Consider the following 18,862-nt stretch of genomic DNA (forward strand, 5'->3'; position numbering starts at 1 on the left):
GAGTTCTACAGATTTATTTAACATAAAGACATTTCAATTAAGTGTAGGGGATCAGGCGGACTTACACACCTGACTTTCATGGCCCATGTCCAAACTGTGATGTCCTAATCGGCTGCGGGTCTCCTCACACGAACTCAATAGGCTCATGTATACCGGATTTGTGTAAGGAGACACATGCGTGCTCCATGCTCGGACCACAAATGTCATGCATGGGAAACCATTTTCCCAAAGTCTCAGACATTAGTGTTTTTCACAGTTTGTTTTTTTTTTTTGTTTTTTTTTTTTCTCAACTGAGAGAAAAAAAAGACGTCGCCACAATTTTTGTACTAAAAAACAGACTAGTGAACAGCCCCACAGACTATTACAGGCATTTGTTCTATCACTGAAAGCCACAGATGCAACATAAACACATAAATGAGGAATAAAGCAGTTTTCCCAAACCAACTATAAAGCTACTGTTTTTTCCCAAAAATAAGCCCTCCCCCAAAAATAAGCCTTAGCACAAATTTTCGGCATAAGGCTTAAATATCAGCCCTACCCCAACAATTAGCCTTAGGGTACTGTCACACATAACGAGATCGCTAGCAAGATCGCAGCTGAGTCACCGTTTGGTGACGCAGTAGCGATCCCGTTAGCGATCTCGTTATGTGTGACACTTACCAGCGATCAGGCCCCTGCTGTGAGATCGCTAGTCATTGCTGAATGGTCCAGGTCATTTTCTTCAAAGGCGATGTCCTGCTGGGCAGGACGCATCGCTGTGTCTGACACTGTGTGACAGGGTCACAGTGACTGCTGAGATCGTTATACAGGTCGCTATTGCGACCTGTATGTTCCTGCATCGCTGGTAAGATCTGACTGTGTGACATCTCACCTGCGACCTCCCAGCAACTTACCTGCGATCCCTATCAGGTCGCATCGTTTTCGGGATCGCAGGTAAGTCGTTGTGTGTGACTGGGCCTTTAGTCGCAATTCAATGATGAAGTGTCCATGCAGCTAATAAAGTTGGGGAGGAGTAAACCTAACCCCAACCATGTTTCCCCAAGAATAAGACCTACCCCCAAATAAGCCCTAGCACTTTTTTTGGGGCAGCAAAAAGTAGGAGGCAGTGTCTTATTTTTGGAAAAACACAGTATAACTCCCATCATCCTGAAACATTGCCTGACTGTCAGGTCATGATGGGAGTTGTAGTATTGAAGTAGCTGGAGAGACACAGGTTGAGGCATGCTGTCCTAAAGGAAAGCTCCCACCTAATAAGACCTTAATATATGTAGTTTTTAATCTTTTCATTAAAACGCTATTTCCATCTTCTAATGTGTACATCTAGTTAGTTTCACTTTCTTCGGCGCTCCATTGGGAGACCCAGACGATTGGGTGTATATCTACTGCCTCCGGAGGCCACACAAAGCATTACACTAAAAAGTGTAAGGCCCCTCCCCTTCTGGCTATACACCCCCAGTGGGATCACTGGCTCACCAGTTTTCTGCTTTGTGCGAAGGAGGTCAGACATCCACGCATAGCTCCACTGTTTAGTCAGCAGTAGCTGCTGACTATATCGGATGGAAGAAAAGAGGGCCCATACTAGGGCCCCCAGCATGCTCCCTTCTCACCCCACTTGTGGTTTGTAAGGTTGAGGTACCTATTGCTGGTACGGCGGCTGGAGCCCACATGCTGTTTTCCTTCCACATCCCCCTGAGGGGCTCTGAGGAAGTGGGATCTTACCGGCCCCAAAGCCCTGAGGCCGGGCTCCATCCACAGACCCATTGAACCTGCTGGATACGGAGCTGGGTACCGTTCAGGGACATGGCCCTGCACCATTCAGGTACTCTGTGTCCCCGTACACACAGGCACAGCACACTCCAGACTTGCTGGGTGTGCTAGTGCGCCGGGGACAGTAAAGGGTTACAGTCACTACAGCCTAGCTGAGTGACTTTATGTATGGGGAACTACCGCGCCGGACGCTCCGGGAGCGGCGGCGCGGCTGGGACTTGTAGTGCGCCGGGGACTTAGCGCCGACCGCGCTTTTACGGCGGCGGCGCTTATAAATCCAGTCCCCGGCTTTTGCGGCCTAGCTCCGCTTCGTTCCCGCCCCCACCCTGTCAATCAGGGTAGGGGAGAGACGCTGTACAATCAGCAGCGCCGAGGGCTGGAGCCTTATTTACATGCTCCAGCCCTCTCACTGGACACTGTGGGACGCCGGTTTCCCGCTCTGACTTGGGGGCACGCCCACGGCCCGCCCCTACTCACACGAGCTGGAGAAGGACGCCGGCAGCCATTCCTGCAGTCCGAGCTGAGAGATCGGACTCTGGGCGACCAGGCACAGGACTAGGGCGACCACACACCCGCTTATAGGCGGGCGGTAAGCGGCACCTGAAGTGCTGACCCCACTAAATACCGCAGTTGTCCATTTGTATTTTTATGCTTACACTGCATAGGTCGCTATTTTTGGCTATATGCCCTCTTAGATGGCGACACATCAGCAGCAGGAAAGCAGGGGTGCTAAGGCACAGGCTTTCTATGCTGCTTGTATGGCATGTACTGAAGTGTTCATGTGTATTTATGCTTGTATGCTATACACTGCACTGTACAGTCGCTAGTCTGGGCTATTTTCGCCTAGAATGACTAGACTACAGCAACAGAAAAGCAGGGGTGCTGAGGCACAGGTTTTTTCTATGCTGCTTCTATTGCAGGGGTTGCAGTGTTCATTTGTACTTATGCTTGTATGCTATACATTGCACTGTATGGTCGATATTCTGGGCTATATTCCCCTAGATGGCTAGTCTACAGCAGCAGAAAAGCAGGGGTGCCAAGGCATAGGCTTTCTATGCTGCTTGTATTGCATGTGCTGCAGTGTTCATTGTACTTTATGCTTGTATGCTATACATTGCATTGTACGGTCGCCATTCTTGGCTATGTCCTAGATGGCTAGTCGGCAGCAGCATATAAGCAACTCGGGCTTTCGATGCTGTTTTTACTGCATGTGATACTGTTCCACGGCACTGAACCCCATTGTGTGCAATGCTCCCCTGGAGCACTTGGTCAGCCGGGGTCTCTACTAGACGTGGCCAAAGGAACCACCTGTCAACCCTGTCCAAGGACAGGGATGGAGTTGCAATGGGATAGAGACTTGCAGTCCGGACAGGCCATGGGCAATCTGGATCATTGCTCCATGGCCACCCTCATTGGGAATAAAATCGGTGCTCCGGGGGGGGGTCCCAGGAGGCTCTCTGTATGATAAGGCAGACGTAGCTGATCAGGACTTTGATCCTGACAACGCTCTCAATCCGGATACACCGGATGGTGACGCCATAAGGAATGATCCTATAGCGTCCATCAATGGAATGTTGGATCTTTCTCCCTCAGCTCCCCCAGCGGAGGAGTCAGCTTCACAGCAGGAGAAGTCCCATTTCAGTAGCTCAAACGTAGATTGAGTATTTTTCTGGCCACGCTGACTTCAGAGAAGCAGTCCAGGAACACCACGCTTACCAGATAAGCGTTTTCTCCAAACGTATGAAGGATACACGTTATCCTTTTCCCCTGACGTGGTCAAGCGTGGGACCCAGGGTCCAAAGGTGGATTCTCCAATCTCCAGGCTTGCGGCTAGGGCTATAGTTGCAGTGGAGATGGGACTTCACTTAAAGATGCCAGACAGATGGACTCTGGTTGAAATCTGTCTATGAGGCTATCGGCGTGTCGGTTGCTCCGGCATTTACAGCCGTATGGGCACCCTAAGCTTTTCAGCTGTTCTTGCACAGCTGGTCTTGAGCATATGTACATTTGTGCCGCAGGGGCGTCCGTAACCTCGCAATGTCTGCATTGCGACTTACCCTATTAATGCTGTCCTGGAAGGACAGTCGAGGTTTCGGTCCTTCCCAAGCTCGGGCAGGTCCCAATTGTCCTCGTCCTAAGGAGCTGAAAAGCCTCAGAGGGGCTCAGTTTCCGGGGGCTCAATCACGCCCAAGGAAGGCAGCCGGAGGAACCGCTACCAAGGCGGTCTCCTCATGACTCTCAGCTCTCTCATCTCTCCGCATCCGCGGTTGATGGCAGACTCGCTCGCCTTTGCGACATTTAGCTGCCACAGGTCACAGACCGGTGGGTGAGGGACTTTGTGCCCACGTGCACAGGACAGGGTTCTGTTCTCGTCCTCCGACTCGATTCTTCAGAACGTCCCCACCGAGCCGATGCTCTTCTGCAGGCAGAAGGAGTGGTAATCCCTGTTCCTCTTCGGGAACAAGACACGGTTTTCCTCCAATCTGGTTGTGGTGCCAAAAAAGGATGGTTCTTTCCGTTCCGTTCTGGACCTAAAACTGCTCAACAAGCACGTGGAGGCCAGGCGGTTCCGGATGAAACCCTCCGCTCCGTTATTGCCTCAATGTCTCAAGGATATTTTCTAGCATCAATAGACATCAAGGATGCTTATCTCCACGTGCCGATTGCTACAGAGCACCAATGTTTTCTACGTTTCGTGATGGGAGACGACCATCTTCAGTTCGTAGCTCTGCCATTCGGTCTGGCGACAGCCCCACGGGTGTTCACCAAGGTCATGGCGGCAGTGGTAGCAGTCTTGCTCTCACAGGGAGTGATCCCTTACTTGGACGATCTACTTGTCAAGGCACCCTCTCAAGAGGCATGCCAACTCAGCCTGAATGTTGCGCTGGAGACTCTCCAGACGTTCGGGTGGATCATCGACTTCTCAAAGTCAAACCTGTCACCGACCCAATCACTAACGTATCTTGGCATGGTGTTTCATACCCTCTCAGCGCTAGTGAAGCTTCCGCTGGACAAGCAGCGGTCACTACAGACTGGGGTGCAGACTCTCCGTCAAGGTCAGTCGCACTCCTTAAGACGCCTCATGCACTTCCTCGGGAAGTTGGTGGCGGCAATGGAGGCGGTTCCGTTTGCGCAGTTTCATCTGCGTCCTCTTATTGGGACATTCTCCGCCAATGGGACGGGAAGTCAACATCCCTGAACAGGAAAGTATCCTTTTCACAGAAGGACTCTCTGCAATGGTGGCTTCTTCCCACCTCATTATCACAGGGAAGATCCTTCCTACCACCGTCTTGGGCGGTAGTCACGACAGACGCGAGTCTGTCAGGGTGGGGAGCAGTTTTTCTCCACCACAGGGCTCAGGGTACGTGGACTCAGCAGGAGTCCACCCTTCAGATCCATGTTCTGGGAATTCAGAGCAGTGTATCTTGCCCTACTAGCCTTCCAGCAGTGGCTGGAAGGAAAGCAGATCCGACTTCAATCGGACAACTCCACAGCGGTGGCATACATCAATCTCCAAGGAGGGACACGCAGTCGGCAAGCCTTCCAGGAAGTCCGGCGGATTCTGATGTGGGTGGAAGCCACGGCCTCCACCGTATCCGCAGTTCACATCCCCGGCGTAGAAAACTGGGAAGCGGACTTCCTCAGCCGCCAGGGCATGGACGCAGGGGAATGGTCCCTTCACCCGGACGTGTTTCAGGAAATCTGTAGCCGCTGGGGAAGGCCGGACGTCGACCTAATGGCGTCCAGGCACAACAACAAGGTCCCAACCTTCATAGCACGGTCTCGCGATCACAGAGCTCTGGCGGCAGACGCCTTAGTGCAAGATTGGTCGCAGTTCCGGCTCCCTTATGTGTTTCCACCTCTGGCACTCTTGCCCAGAGTGCTACGCAAGATCAGATCCGACTGCAGCCGCGTCATACTCGTCGCCCCAGACTGGCCAAGGAGGGCGTGGTATCCGGATCTGTGGCATCTCAAGGTCGGCCAACCGTCGGCACTACCAGACCGACCAGACTTACTGTCCCAAGGGCCGTTTTTCCATCGGAATTCTGCGGCCTTGAACCTGACTGTGTGGCCATTGAGGCCTGGATCCTAGGGTCTTCAGGATTATCCCAAGGGGTCGTTGCCACCATGAGACAGGCTAGGAAGCCCACGTCCGCTAAGATCTACCACAGAACGTGGAGCATATTCTTATCCTGGTGCTCTGCTCAGGGAGTGTCTCCCTGGCCTTTTGCATTGCCTACCTTTCTTTCTTTCCTGCAATCTGGGTTAGAAAAAGGTTTGTCGCTCGGCTCCCTTAAAGGGCAAGTCTCGGCGCTATCCGTCTTTTTTCAAAAGCGTCTAGCACGACTTCCTAAGGTGCGCACGTTCCGGCAGGGGGTTTGTCATATTGTACCCCCGTACAAGCGGCCGTTAGATCCATGGGATCTGAACAGGGTGCTAGTTGCCCTCCAGAAGCCGCCCTTCGAGCCTCTGAGGGAGGTTTCACTTTCTAGACTATCACAGAAAGTGGCTTTTCTGGTAGCGATCACATCTCTTCGGAGAGTGTCTGAGCTAGCAGCGCTGTCATCCAAGGCTCCTTTCCTGGTCTTCCACCAGGACAAGGTAGTGCTGCGCCCCATTCAGGAGTTTCTCCCGAAGGTGGTATCCTCTTTTCATCTTAATCAGGATATCTCTTTGCCTTCTTTTTGTCCTCATGCAGTTCATCGGTATGAGAAGAATTTACATTTGTTAGATCTGGTGAGAGCACTCAGAATCTACATTTCCCGCACGGCGCCCCTGCGTCGCTCCGATGCACTCTTTGTCCTTGTCGCTGGTAAGCGCAAAGGGTCGCAGGCTTCCAAAGCCACCCTGGCTCGATGGATCAAAGAACCAATTCTTGAAGCCTACCGTTCTGCTGGGCTTCCGGTTCCATCAGGGCTGAAGGCCCATTCTACCAGAGCCGTGGGTGCGTCCTGGGCATTACGACACCAGGCTACGGCTCAACAGGTGTGCCAGGCAGCTACCTGGTCGAGTCTGCACACTTTCACCAAACATTATCAGGTGCATACCTACGCTTCGGCGGACGCCAGCCTAGGTAGAAGAGTCTTGCAGGCGGCAGTTGCCTCCCCGTAGGGGAGGGCTGTCTTCGCAGCTCTAACATAAGGTATTTCTTTACCCACCCAGGGACAGCTTTTGGACGTCCCAATCGTCTGGGTCTCCCAATGGAGCGCCGAAGAAGAAGGGAATTTTGTTACTTACCGTAAATTCCTTTTCTTCTAGCTCCTATTGGGAGACCCAGCACCCGCCCTGTTGTCCTTCGGGATTTTTGGGTTTTTTCGGGTACACATGTTGTTCATGTTGAACGGTTTTTCAGTTCTCCGATGTTACTCGGAGTGAATTTGTTTAACCAAGTTATTGGCTTTCCTCCTTCTTGCTTTTGCACTAAAACTGGTGAGCCAGTGATCCCACTGGGGGTGTATAGCCAGAAGGGGAGGGGCCTTACACTTTTTAGTGTAATGCTTTGTGTGGCCTCCGGAGGCAGTAGCTATACACCCGATCGTCTGGGTCTCCCAATAGGAGCTAGAAGAAAAGGAATTTACGGTAAGTAACAAAATTCCCTTCTTTCCCCTCCTAGTTTATAGTGTGTTTTTTTTTTTTTTTTTGACCTTTTATTAAAAAAATAAATAATAAAAAACCTGTACTAAAAAAATACAGAATTGGGAACAAAACCCTTGTAAAACAGTTCTGTGCTTAGATGTACCGTCTTTTTTGGACTATAAGACGCACCCTGGTTTTAGAGGAGAAAAATGGGAAAATAACATTTTAAGCAAAAAATGTGGTCATGACACACTGTTATGGGGCTAATGTCACCAAATTCTCTACTAAGGTACCCCATCCTGGTAATTATCCTCCTGCCTTGTATATGATCCCCATCCTTGTATATATGTCTCTCATCCTGCTATATACCCCCATCCTGGTATATGGCCGCATCCTGTGGCACAGAAAGAAATTTAAACATTTATATTCACCTTTTCTCACTCCAGCAGCATCGCTCGTCTTCCTCTGTGTCAGCAGCAGCATTGCTGACCTGTGTGAACACCGTTCCCTGCTGTGTGTGTGTGTGTGTGTGTGTGTGTGTGTGTGTGTGGCGGTGCACCCAGGGATGAAGCTCCACACAGATGAGCAGGCTGGCAGACAGGAGAACATCGTGATGCTGCAGGGAACAGTGACGGGTGAGTATACTGCACTTATTCACTGCCCCCCGCACTGATGATGATAATGCGTAGGGGGGCAGTGAATATAGCCACACATGATCACTCCAGGCTGTACTTGCCAGGGGTGATCACGCGGGCCGGCTGTTTAGTATGCGCGCACCCCTTGCCCATTATCCCACCCACCTGTCAGCGCCGGCTTCAGCACTGAGATGATGGGCGGGGGAAGCATGCATATGAAATGAGCGGGCCCATGTGGTCATGGGAGGCGCTGCTACATGCCCCCGATGACACACTCGACCGCAGCACCCTCATTCCCCACAGACCTACATTCAGACTATAAGACGCTCCCCCACTTTCCCCCAACATTTGGGGGGGAAAAAGTGCATCTTATGATCCGAAAAATACAGGGTTTTTCTTTGAGTATATATGATTTACTGAAATCAAAGTTGTATATCTAGGCTAATTTATTTCAAAGTTTGGACAGAACTAAGGAGGTAAAAGTAAAATACAAATCTATCTTTTACTCTTCTTCTTTTTTTTTTTTTTTTTTTTTATATAGGAAATCCAATCCTGATATTTCAAAGTTCATGAGTGAACACGGCTTCGGCACAGATTATCGTAAACTAGAATCTTTCTACATCCAAAAGTAAGATATTTGCTTTGTATCATTTATTCACAATGTTTAAGATGTTGCCTGCACTTCTGCTCATCATTGCACTCTCTGATCAGCGTAGCCTATGAAGAATACCTATACATGACAATGCCAAAATCAGAAAAGGAAGATGTCCGCAGTGTTTAATAGGGTTAATGACCAGAACCAGAGATTCCCCTGATTCTAGGTGTTGCTTACATACACACAGGTTCCTGTACGATCTCCATCTATAATGTGCTTGCAGAGCCAATATCAGTGGGATTGAACTATTGGGTAATGCTTATAGTGGCCCTCCTAATATCGCCCGACTTAAAGGTGGAGTCCATTAGTAATATAAGGAGCCAAAGGAGGTGACTTAAAGACCCCCAGAACTGGTCCCATTCCTCTGTACTCTTTGCTGCATCAACAACTGCCGGTGGAAACATTGTGAACCCTGCAGCCGGTGGGGGCCGCTGGTGTGCCACAGTTTCTTCTGCTCTGACAAAATGTACGCGCGCTGCGGTGCTCATGTAACGTGCCAGGAGACTGGTGGGGAACACAGAACGCAGGACAGAAGATAGTGACAGAGCATGGTTTGTGTGTGTTTTTTCTTTATCGTTCCTATGGGAGACCCAGACCATGGGTGTTTAGCTTCTGCCTCCGGAGGACACACAAAGTACTACACTTAAAAGTGTTCTCCTCCCTCTGAGCTTATACACCCCCTGGAGAACCAGATCTAGCCAGTTTATCGCTTTGTGTTCAGGAGGCATACATCCACACATGCATTCTCATCTGATTTGTTTGATTTTTGGAAAGAGTTTGAAGAAAAGCGGGTCCAAGTCTGGACTCCCGGCATGTCCCTTCTCACCCCACTGTGTCGGCGGTGTTGTTAAGGTTGATTTCCAAGGCTGGAGCCTTACATGCCGCGCTCCTTCACCATCCCTCCTGGGCTCTGGCTTGAAGTGGGAGCCAGCACGGTCTCCATGCCTGGCAGGAGTCCGGACTCCATCCACAGCCCCTTGAGGATCCTGTTGGACCGGAGCACTCATCCCCAGGGACCTGGCCCTGCGTCTCAGCAGCTAAGTACCTGAGACGTTTGTGTTGGGGGTCCCGGTTCTTTATTGTATGGGGAGAGTATGCTGTATATGATTATTTTGCCTTTTCCGGCGGGTTCTCTAGCTTTTGCCTGAGAACCGCGCCGATGGTGCCTGCTTGTCGGCCTCGCCGCTTAAATTTAGGCCCCGGCATCGCCGGAGGCCTAGTTTCGGTTTCCTGCCCTCGCATGTCACTCATGCAGAGGGACAGGCTTGGCTCCTCCCGGCGGCCGTTCTACACAGGGGAGGGACACTCCCCACTGCTGGGGCATCCCTCCTTCCCTGCAGGTCTCTATAGCCCTCCAGTTCCCGCTCTCCTATAGGAACGCCCCCGAGTCCCACCCCCTCTCCTCGCTCCGACGGCCATTTCTCACGCAGAGTTCACTCTGCTCTGGGACATTCTGCAATCTGCATCTCTGCTGAGGTGCTGTGCACTGGGGGACCGGGCTTCGGGATCTGGAGGGCACACAACACCGCGCCCAGCGGTCTGGTAAGCCACAGCCGGTCTCCGGTTGTGGACCTCTGTATATTCTCCCTGGGGTTCATTCTCTACAAAGCCCCCACTCCAGCAGCATGTCTCACACAAGGAGCAAGGCTCCAAAGCTTTATTCAGTATGCACTGCATGTAAGCTCCTGCTGCCTGAGCTGAGCACTTATCCACACTGTGATGGTTGCTCTAACTTGGCGGTGCCACAGCCTGGAGTCTCACCCCCAGTGGTCTCTCAGGCTGCTGCTGCACCTGTGGTTGAACCCCCGGCCTGGGTAGAGTCCTTTTCTAGGTCCATATCCCAGTCATTTGCTGAGTCCATGGGACTTTTGTCCAGGACTTTGATGAATATGCATCAGCCCTCCTCACAGGGTGCCTCTAATACTCTTGACAGAGGATTCCTATCCTCTGACCTCCGTCCATCAGAGCTCACAGAGGATTCATCATCCGGTCCCAAGCCCCGTCCTTCTAAGAGAAGGCGCAGGGTTTCCTCCCCCTTCTCATCCCACGGCTCTGTCTCAAGAGCTGACTCGCAAGATGAGGAAGATACCCTCACGGGTGGCTCGGAGGCTATGTATCCCATCGATTTCTCTGAGGGTGACTCAGATCTTAGTGACTTGATTGCTTCTATTAATTCTGTGCCGGATCTCAATCCGCCAGTCTCAGAGGAGCAACCCTCTTTGGCAGAAAAACATCAGTTTACCTCGCCTAAGAGAGTGAAGAGTGTGTTCTTTAACCACTCCAGTTTTCAGACCGCTGTGACCAAGCCCAGGCCCTGCCCTGACAAATACTTTCCAAAGCGTGGTTCTGATGACCGGTTTCCATTTCCACCTGAGGTGGTCAAGGAGTGGTCTCACTCCCCAAAGGTAGACCCTCCGGTGTCTAGGCTATCAGCCCGGACCGTTGTGTCTGTGGCTGACGGCACCTCACTTAAGGATTCCACTGACCGTCAGATTGACCTTTTGGCCAAATCTGTGTATGAAGCTGCGGGGGCCGCGTTTTCCCCGACTTTTGCAGCAGTGTGGGCTCTCAAAGCCATCTCTGCTTCTCTGGAGGAGATGCATTCCCTCACCAAGGAATCTATGCCTGAGATGGTTACCTTAACCTCTCAGGTTTCAGCTTTTTCATCTTATGCCATGTCTGCAATGCTAGAGGCTGCTCACCGCACTGCGGTGGCTTCAGCTAATTCTCTTGTTATCCGCAGGATTTTGTGGCTTCGAGAGTGGAAGGCAGATTCTTCTTCCAAGAAGTTTCTTGCTGGGCCTTTTGCTGATTCACGGCTGTTTGGTGAACAGCTGGATGAAATCATTAAGGAAGCTACTGGCGGGAGGAGTACTTCCATGCCACAAACCAAGACCAGGAAACCCGCCCAGGGTAGGAATCAATCGAGGTTTCGTTCCTTTCGTTCCTCCAACTGGTCATCCTCTAAGCCTTCCGCCTCGTCCGCTAACTCAGCTAAGGATCAGAAATCCAACTGACGCACAAAAGCGCGTCCGCAGATGGTTCTGCCACTAAGGCAGCCTCCTCATGACTCTCGGCCCGCTCCAGCCACGTCCTCAGTCGGTGGCAGGCTCTCCCACTTTGGCGATGCTTGGTTAAAGCAAGTCTCCGATCAGTGGGTGAGACATCATATCTCACAGCTACAGGATAGAATTCTCTTCCAGCCCGCCAAACAGATTTTTCTTTTTCGCTCCTAATTGGGAGACCCAGACAATTGGGTGTATAGCTACTGCCTCTGGAGGCCGCACAAAGTACTACACTTAAAAGTGTAAGGCCCCTCCCCTTCTGGCTATACACCCCCCCGTGGGAGCACGGGTCCCTCAGTTTTTGCTTTGTGCGAAGGAGGTCAGACACGCACGCATAGCTCCACTGTTTAGTCAGCAGCAGCTGCTGACTATGTCGGATGGAAGAAAAGAGGACCCATACTAGGGTCCCCAGCATGCTCCCTTCTCACCCCGCTTTCTGTCGGCGGTGTTTGTTAAGGTTGAGGTACCCATTGCGGGTACGGAGGCTGGAGCCCACATGCTGATTCCTTCCCCATCCCCATTAGGGCTCTGGGCGAAGTGGGATTTTACCGGTCTCCAGGCACTGAGACCGTGCTCCATCCGCAGCCCCTGGAGAAGCCGCTGGATATGGAGCTGAGTATCGTCAGGGACATGGCCCTGCTCCGTCAAGGTACTCTGTGTCCCCGTGCATACGCGCGCACACCGCAGCATTGCTGGGTGTGTTAGTGCGCCGGGGACAACAGCGCTGCTGCGCTTGTGCCATTTCCTCACTTCAGCTTAGCTGAGTGGGTAGACTCAGGGAGAACGGTCGCGCCGGCCGCTGGGACTGCGACGCGGCTGGGACTTGTGGTGCGCCGGGGACTTCCGCGCTGGCCGTGCATATATCACGGCCGCGCTTATTACTACAGTCCCCGGCTTTTTGCGGCCTAGTTCGTTCGTTCGTTCCCGCCTCCGCACCTGCCAGTCAGGAGGAGGGCGGGACGCTGTACAGAGCATCAGCGCTGAGGGCTGGAGTCGTTTTTACATACTCCAGCCCTCACACCAGGCACAGTAGGACGCAGTTTCCCGCTCTTTGTTTGTGGCACGCCCACGGTCCGCCCCTCTTCACAGAACGCCGGCAGCCATTCCTGCCTGCACGCTGAGCTGCAGAGGGGAGACGGGGAGACCCAGACACGGGATTCTACGGCCTCATACCCGCTGTTCAGCGGGCGGTAAGCAGCCTCAAGGGCTCACCCCCACTTGTGCCATTTGTATACTGAGTATTTTGTGTTTGCAAATACTTTGTACTGTACGGTCGCTGGTGATTCTCGGCTATACCCCCTCCTAGATTACAAGGAGGCAACAGCATGTCGTCCGCAAAACGCAAGGGTGCCAAGGCACAGACATTATATACTGCCTGTACCGCATGTGGGGCTGCTCTACCGGCAGGTTCCACTGACACCCATTGTGTGCAGTGCTCGGCTCCTGTGCAACTTGCACAGCCGGGGCCTCTGCTGGACGTGACCCAGGGTGTACCACCTGGGAATGCTGTCCAGGTGACAGGAACGGAGTTTGCAGCTTTTGCTGACAGATTGTCTATGACCATGTCAAAGATTCTTGAAACATTGCAGTCTAGACCAGTAACACAGACCATGGACACTGTGGCATCATTGCCCCCTGGTCCCCCTCAGCTGGAACACTTCCAAGCTCCGGGGGTGTCACATGCACCCCAGGGTGACGATCCTGACTCGGACGACAGTCCCAGACAACCTAAGCGGGCTCGTTATCAGGGGCCCTCAACTTCGTCTCACTGGTCAGGATCCCAGCGGGACGAATCTATGGGTGATGAGGCGGATGTAACTGATCAAGATTCTGATCCTGGGTCCGCTCTCAATCTGGATACACCGGATGGTGACGCCATAGTGAATGATCTTATAGCGTCCATCAATAGAATGTTAGATATTTCTCCGCCAGCTCCTACTGAGGAGGAGGCAGCTTCACAGCAGGAGAAATTCCATTTCAGATATCCCAAGCGTAAATTAAGCACTTTTCTGGACCACTCTGACTGTAGAGATGCAATCCAGAAACACCACGCTTATCCTGAGAAGCGGTTTTATAAACGGCTTAAAGATACACGCTATCCTTTTCCCCCTGACGTGGTCAAGGGTTGGACCCAGTGTCCCAAGGTGGACCCTCCAATCTCCAGGCTTGCAGCCAGATCCTTAGTTGCAGTAGAAGATGGAGCGGCACTTAAAGATGCCACTGACAGGCAGATGGAGCTCTGGCTGAAATCCATCTATGAAGCTATTGGAGCGTCGTTGGCGCCAGCTTTTGCAGCCGTATGGGCACTCCAAGCTATTTCAGCTGGGCTTATACAAGTCGACTCGGTCACACGTACATCTGCCCCGCAGGTGGCACCATTGACCTCTCAAATGTCTGCATTCGCGTCTTACGCGATTAATGCTGTCCTGGACTCTACGAGCCATACGGCGGTGGCGTCAGCCAACTCCGTGGTTTTGCGCAGAGCCCTGTGGTTGAGAGAATGGAAAGCAGATTCTGCTTCCAAGAAGTGCTTAACCAGTTTGCCTTTTTCTCGTGACCGATTGTTTGGGGAGCGTTTGGATGAAACATTAAACACTCCAAGGGTAAGGACTCATCCTTACCTCAACACAGACAAAACAAGCCCCAACAAAGGAGGGGTCAGTCTGGTTTTCGGTCCTTTCGAGGCTCAGGCAGGTCCCAATTCTCCTCGTCCAAAAGGACTCAAAAGGATCAGAGAGGCTCAGATTCTTGGCGGACTCAGTCACGCCCAAAAAAGACAGCAGGAAGAACCGTTACCAAGACGGCTTCCTCATGACTTTCAGCCTCCTCTCTCCGCATCCTCGGTCGGTGGCAGGCTCTCCCGCTTTGGCGGCATGTGGCTGTCACAGGTCAAAGACCGTTGGGTGACGGACATTCTGTCTCACGGGTACAGGATAGAGTTCAGCTCTCGCACTCCAACTCGTTTCTTCAGAACTTCCCCACCGCCCGACCGAGCCGATGTTCTGCTGCAGGCGGTGGCCGCTCTAAAGGCGGAAGGAGTGGTGACTTCCGTTCCTCTTCAGGAACAAGGTCACGGTTTTTACTCCAATCTGTTTGTGGTGCCAAAGAAGGACGGGTCCTTTCGGCCCGTCCTGGATCTAAAGTTGCTCAACAAACACGTAAAAACCAGGAGGTTCCAGATGGAATCTCTACGCTCCGTCATAGCCTCAATGTCTCAAGGAGATTTCTTAGCATCAATAGACATCAAAGATGCTTATCTTCACGTGCCGATTGCGCCAGAGCATCAGCGTTTTCTACGCTTCGTTATAGAAAGCGAACACCTGCAGTTCGTAGCGTTACCTCTCGGGCTGGCAACAGCCCCTCGGGTCTTCACCAAGGTCATGGCAGCAGTAGTAGCTGTCCTGCACTCGCAGGGTCACTCCGTGATCCCGTATTTGGACGATCTACTTATAAAGGCACCCTCTCAAGAGGCATGCCAACACAGTCTGAACATGGCACTGAAGACTCTCCAGAGTTTCGGGTGGATTATCAACTTTTCAAAGTCAAATCTAATCCCGACCCAATCACTAACATATCTTGGCATGGAGTTTCATACTCTCTCAGCGATAGTGAAGCTTCCACTGGGCAAGCAGTGCTCTCTGCAGACAGGGGTGCAATCTCTCCTGCAGAACCAGTCCCACTCCTTGAGGCGCCTCATGCATTTCCTAGGGAAGATGGTGGCAGCAATGGAAGCAGTCCCTTTCGCGCAGTTTCATCTGCGCCCTCTACAATGGGACATTCTCCGCCAATGGGACGGGAAGTCGACGTCCCTCGACAGGGATGTCTCCCTCTCTCAGGCAACCAAGGACTCTCTCCGATGGTGGCTTCTTCCCACCTCATTGTCAAAAGGAAAGTCGTTCCTACCCCCATCCTGGGCGGTGGTCACGACAGATGCGAGCCTATCAGGGTGGGGAGCAGTGTTTCTTCACCACAGGGCTCAGGGTACGTGGACTCAGAGAGCGTCCACCCTTCAGATCAATGTTCTGGAAATCAGAGCAGTCTATCTTGCTCCGCGAGCCTTCCAACAGTGGCTCGCTAAGCCTTTCAAGAAGTCCGGCGGATTCTGACGTGGGTGGAAAACACAGCATCCACCATATCCGCAGTTCACATCCCAGGCGTGGAAAACTGGGAAGCAGACTTTCTCAGTCGCCAGGGCATGGACGCAGGGGAATGGTCCCTTCACCCGGACGTGTTTCAGGAGATCTGTCGCCGCTGGGGGATGCCGGACGTCGTCCTGATGGCGTCACGGCACAACACCAAGGTCCAGGTTTTCATGGCACGGTCTCACGATCACCGAGCTCTGGCGGCAGACGCCTTAGTTCAGGATTGGTCGCAGTTCCGACTACCTTAGGTGTTCCCACCTCTGGCATTGTTGCCCAGAGTGCTCCGCAAAATCAGGTCCGACTGCCGTTGCGCCATTCTCGTCGCTCCAGACTGGCCAAGGAGGTCGTGGTACCCGGATCTGTGGCATCTCACGGTAGGACAACCGTGGGCGCTACCAGGCCGTCCAGACTTGCTGTCTCAAGGGCCGTTTTTCCATCTGAATTCTGCGGCCCTGAACCTGACTGTGTGGCCATTGTGTCCTGGATCCTAGGGACCTCAGGTTTATCTCATGATGTTGTTGCCACCATGAGACAGGCTAGGAAACCATCCTCCGCCAAGATCGACCACAGAACGTGGAAGATATTCTTATCTTGGTGCTCTGCTCAAGGAGTTTCTCCCTGGCCATTTGCATTGCCTATTTTTCTTTCCTTCCTGCAGTCTGGGTTGGAAAAAGGTTTGTCGCTTAGCTCCCTTAAAGGACAAGTCTCTGCGCTATCCGTGTTCTTTCAGAAGCGCCTGGCGCGACTTCCTAAGGTACGCACGTTCCTGCAGGGGGTTTGTCATATCGTTCCCCCTTACAAACGGCCATTGGAACCCTGGGATCTGAACAAGGTTCTAATTGCTCTCCAGAAGCCACCTTTCGAGCCTATGAAGGAGATTTCCTTTCTCGGCTTTCACAGAATGTGGCTTTTCTGGTGGCGGTCACGTCTCTTCGGAGAGTGTCAGAGCTGGCGGCGCTATCTTGCAAATCTCCCTTCCTGGTGTTTCACAAAGACAAGGTAGTACTGCGTCCAATTCCAGAGTTTCTTCCCAAGGTGGTATCTTCCTTTCATCTCAATCAGGATATCACTTTACCATCTTTGGGTCCTCATCCAGTTCATCAATGTGAAAAGGATTTGCATTTGTTGGATCTGGTGAGAACACTCAGAATCTACTTTTCCCGCACGGCGCCCCTGCGCCGCTCGGATGCACTCTTTGTCCTTGTCGCTGGTCAGCGTAAAGGGTCGCAAGCTTCCAAATCCACCCTGGCTCGGTGGATCAAGGAACCAATTCTTGAAGCCTACCGTTCTTCTGGGCTTCCGGTTTCTTCAGGGCTGAAGGCCCATTCTACCAGAGCCGTGGGTGCGTCCTGGGCATCACGGCACCAGGCTACGGCTCAGCAGGTGTGCCAGGCGGCTACCTGGTCGAGTCTGCACACCTGTACCAAGCATTATCAGGTGCATACCTATGCTTCGGCGGACGCCAGCCTAGGTAGACAAGTCCTGCAGGCGGCGGTGACCCACCTGTAAGAAAGGGCTGCCTGACAGCCCGATCGCGAGGTATTCTTTTACCCACCCAGGGACTGCTTTTGGACGTCCCAATTGTCTGGGTCTCCCAATTAGGAGCGAAAAAGAAGGGAATTTTGTTTACTTACCGTAAATTCCTTTTCTTCTAGCTCCAATTGGGAGACCCAGCACCCGCCATGTTTTTTCTGAGGGTATTTGTTTTTCGGGTGCACATGTTGTTCATGTTGATAAGTTACGTTCTCCGATATGGTTTATCGGATTGAATTTGTTTTTGAAACAGTTATTGGCTTTCCTCCTTCTTGCTTTTGCACTAAAACTGAGGGACCCGTGCTCCCACGGGGGGGTGTATAGCCAGAAGGGGAGGGGCCTTACACTTTTAAGTGTAGTACTTTGTGCGGCCTCCGGAGGCAGTAGCTATACACCCAATTGTCTGGGTCTCCCAATTGGAGCTAGAAGAAAAGGAATTTACGGTAAGTAAACAAAATTCCCTTCTTTTCTCTCAACTCCCCCCTGCTCCAAGGCCGCCGCCTTCTCACAGGCCGTGGCATCCTTGCAGGCAAACGGTGTGATTGTACCAGTTCCTGCTCGAGAACGGTTCAGAGGTTTTTACTCAAACCTCTTCCTAGTTCCAAAAAAGGACGGTTCCTTCCGGCCCATCCTGGATCTCAAGCTTCTCAACAAGCATGTCCGGGTGCAGCATTTTTGCATGGAGTCTCTGCGATCAGTCATTGCCTCTATGACCCAAGGGGATTTCCTGGCGTCCTTCGACATCAGAGATGCCTATCTACATGTGCCAATCGCAGTGTCACACCAGCGTTGGTTATGTTTTGCGATAGGAGAGGATCATTTCCAATTCGTGGCTCTCCCCTTCGGGTTAGCCACGGCCCCTCGGGTATTCACCAAGGTCATGGCGGCAGTGATTGCGGTCCTGCACCTCCAGGGGTTGGCAGTGCTTCCTTATCTGGACGACCTTCTGGTCAAGGCTCCATCCAGCGCAGACTGTCAGCGGAGTGTCTCGCTCACTCTCGCCACTCTAGCCCAATTCGGGTGGCTTGTCAATCTTCCCAAGTCCACCCTGACTCCGACCCAGAGTCTCACGTACCTAGGGATGCAGTTCGAGACTTTGCTGGCACTTGTGAAGTTGCCCTTAGTCAAACAGCAGTCTCTCCGGCTAGCGGTGCACTCTCTGCTGCGGCCCCGCCATTATACCCTCAGGCGCCTGATGCAGGTGCTGGGTCAAATGGTGGCGTCCATGGAGGCGGTTCCCTTTGCCCAGTTCAATCTGCGCCCCCTGCAGCTGGACATTCTCCACTGTTGGGGCAAGCGGCCTTCCTCCTTACACAGGTTAGTGGCTCTGTCGCCACGGACCAGGAGCTCTCTTCAGTGGTGGCTTCGACCCCTCTCCCTGTCCCAAGGGCGCTCCATTCTGACTCCGTCCTGGGTGATTCTCACCACGGATGCCAGCCTATCCGGCTGGGTAGCGGTATATCTCCACCACAGAGCACAGGGCACTTG

At 52.4% G+C, this 18,862-nt stretch overlaps 1 protein-coding gene across 2 annotated transcripts in view; it reads left to right on the forward strand.

Moving 5' to 3' along the window:
* HEXB (hexosaminidase subunit beta) overlaps positions 1-18,862 on the forward strand; it is an 87,148-nt gene that overhangs the window by 31,971 nt on the left and 36,315 nt on the right. For both annotated transcript variants that reach the window (XM_075325378.1, XM_075325372.1), the window contains exon 9: positions 8,521-8,607. In XM_075325378.1, the coding sequence (XP_075181493.1) occupies positions 8,521-8,607 (87 nt within the window). The remainder of the gene's footprint in view (positions 1-8,520; positions 8,608-18,862) is intronic.

The sequence above is a fragment of the Anomaloglossus baeobatrachus genome, chromosome 1 (assembly GCF_048569485.1).
Source record: "Anomaloglossus baeobatrachus isolate aAnoBae1 chromosome 1, aAnoBae1.hap1, whole genome shotgun sequence".
Taxonomy (NCBI): Eukaryota; Metazoa; Chordata; class Amphibia; order Anura; family Aromobatidae; genus Anomaloglossus; species Anomaloglossus baeobatrachus.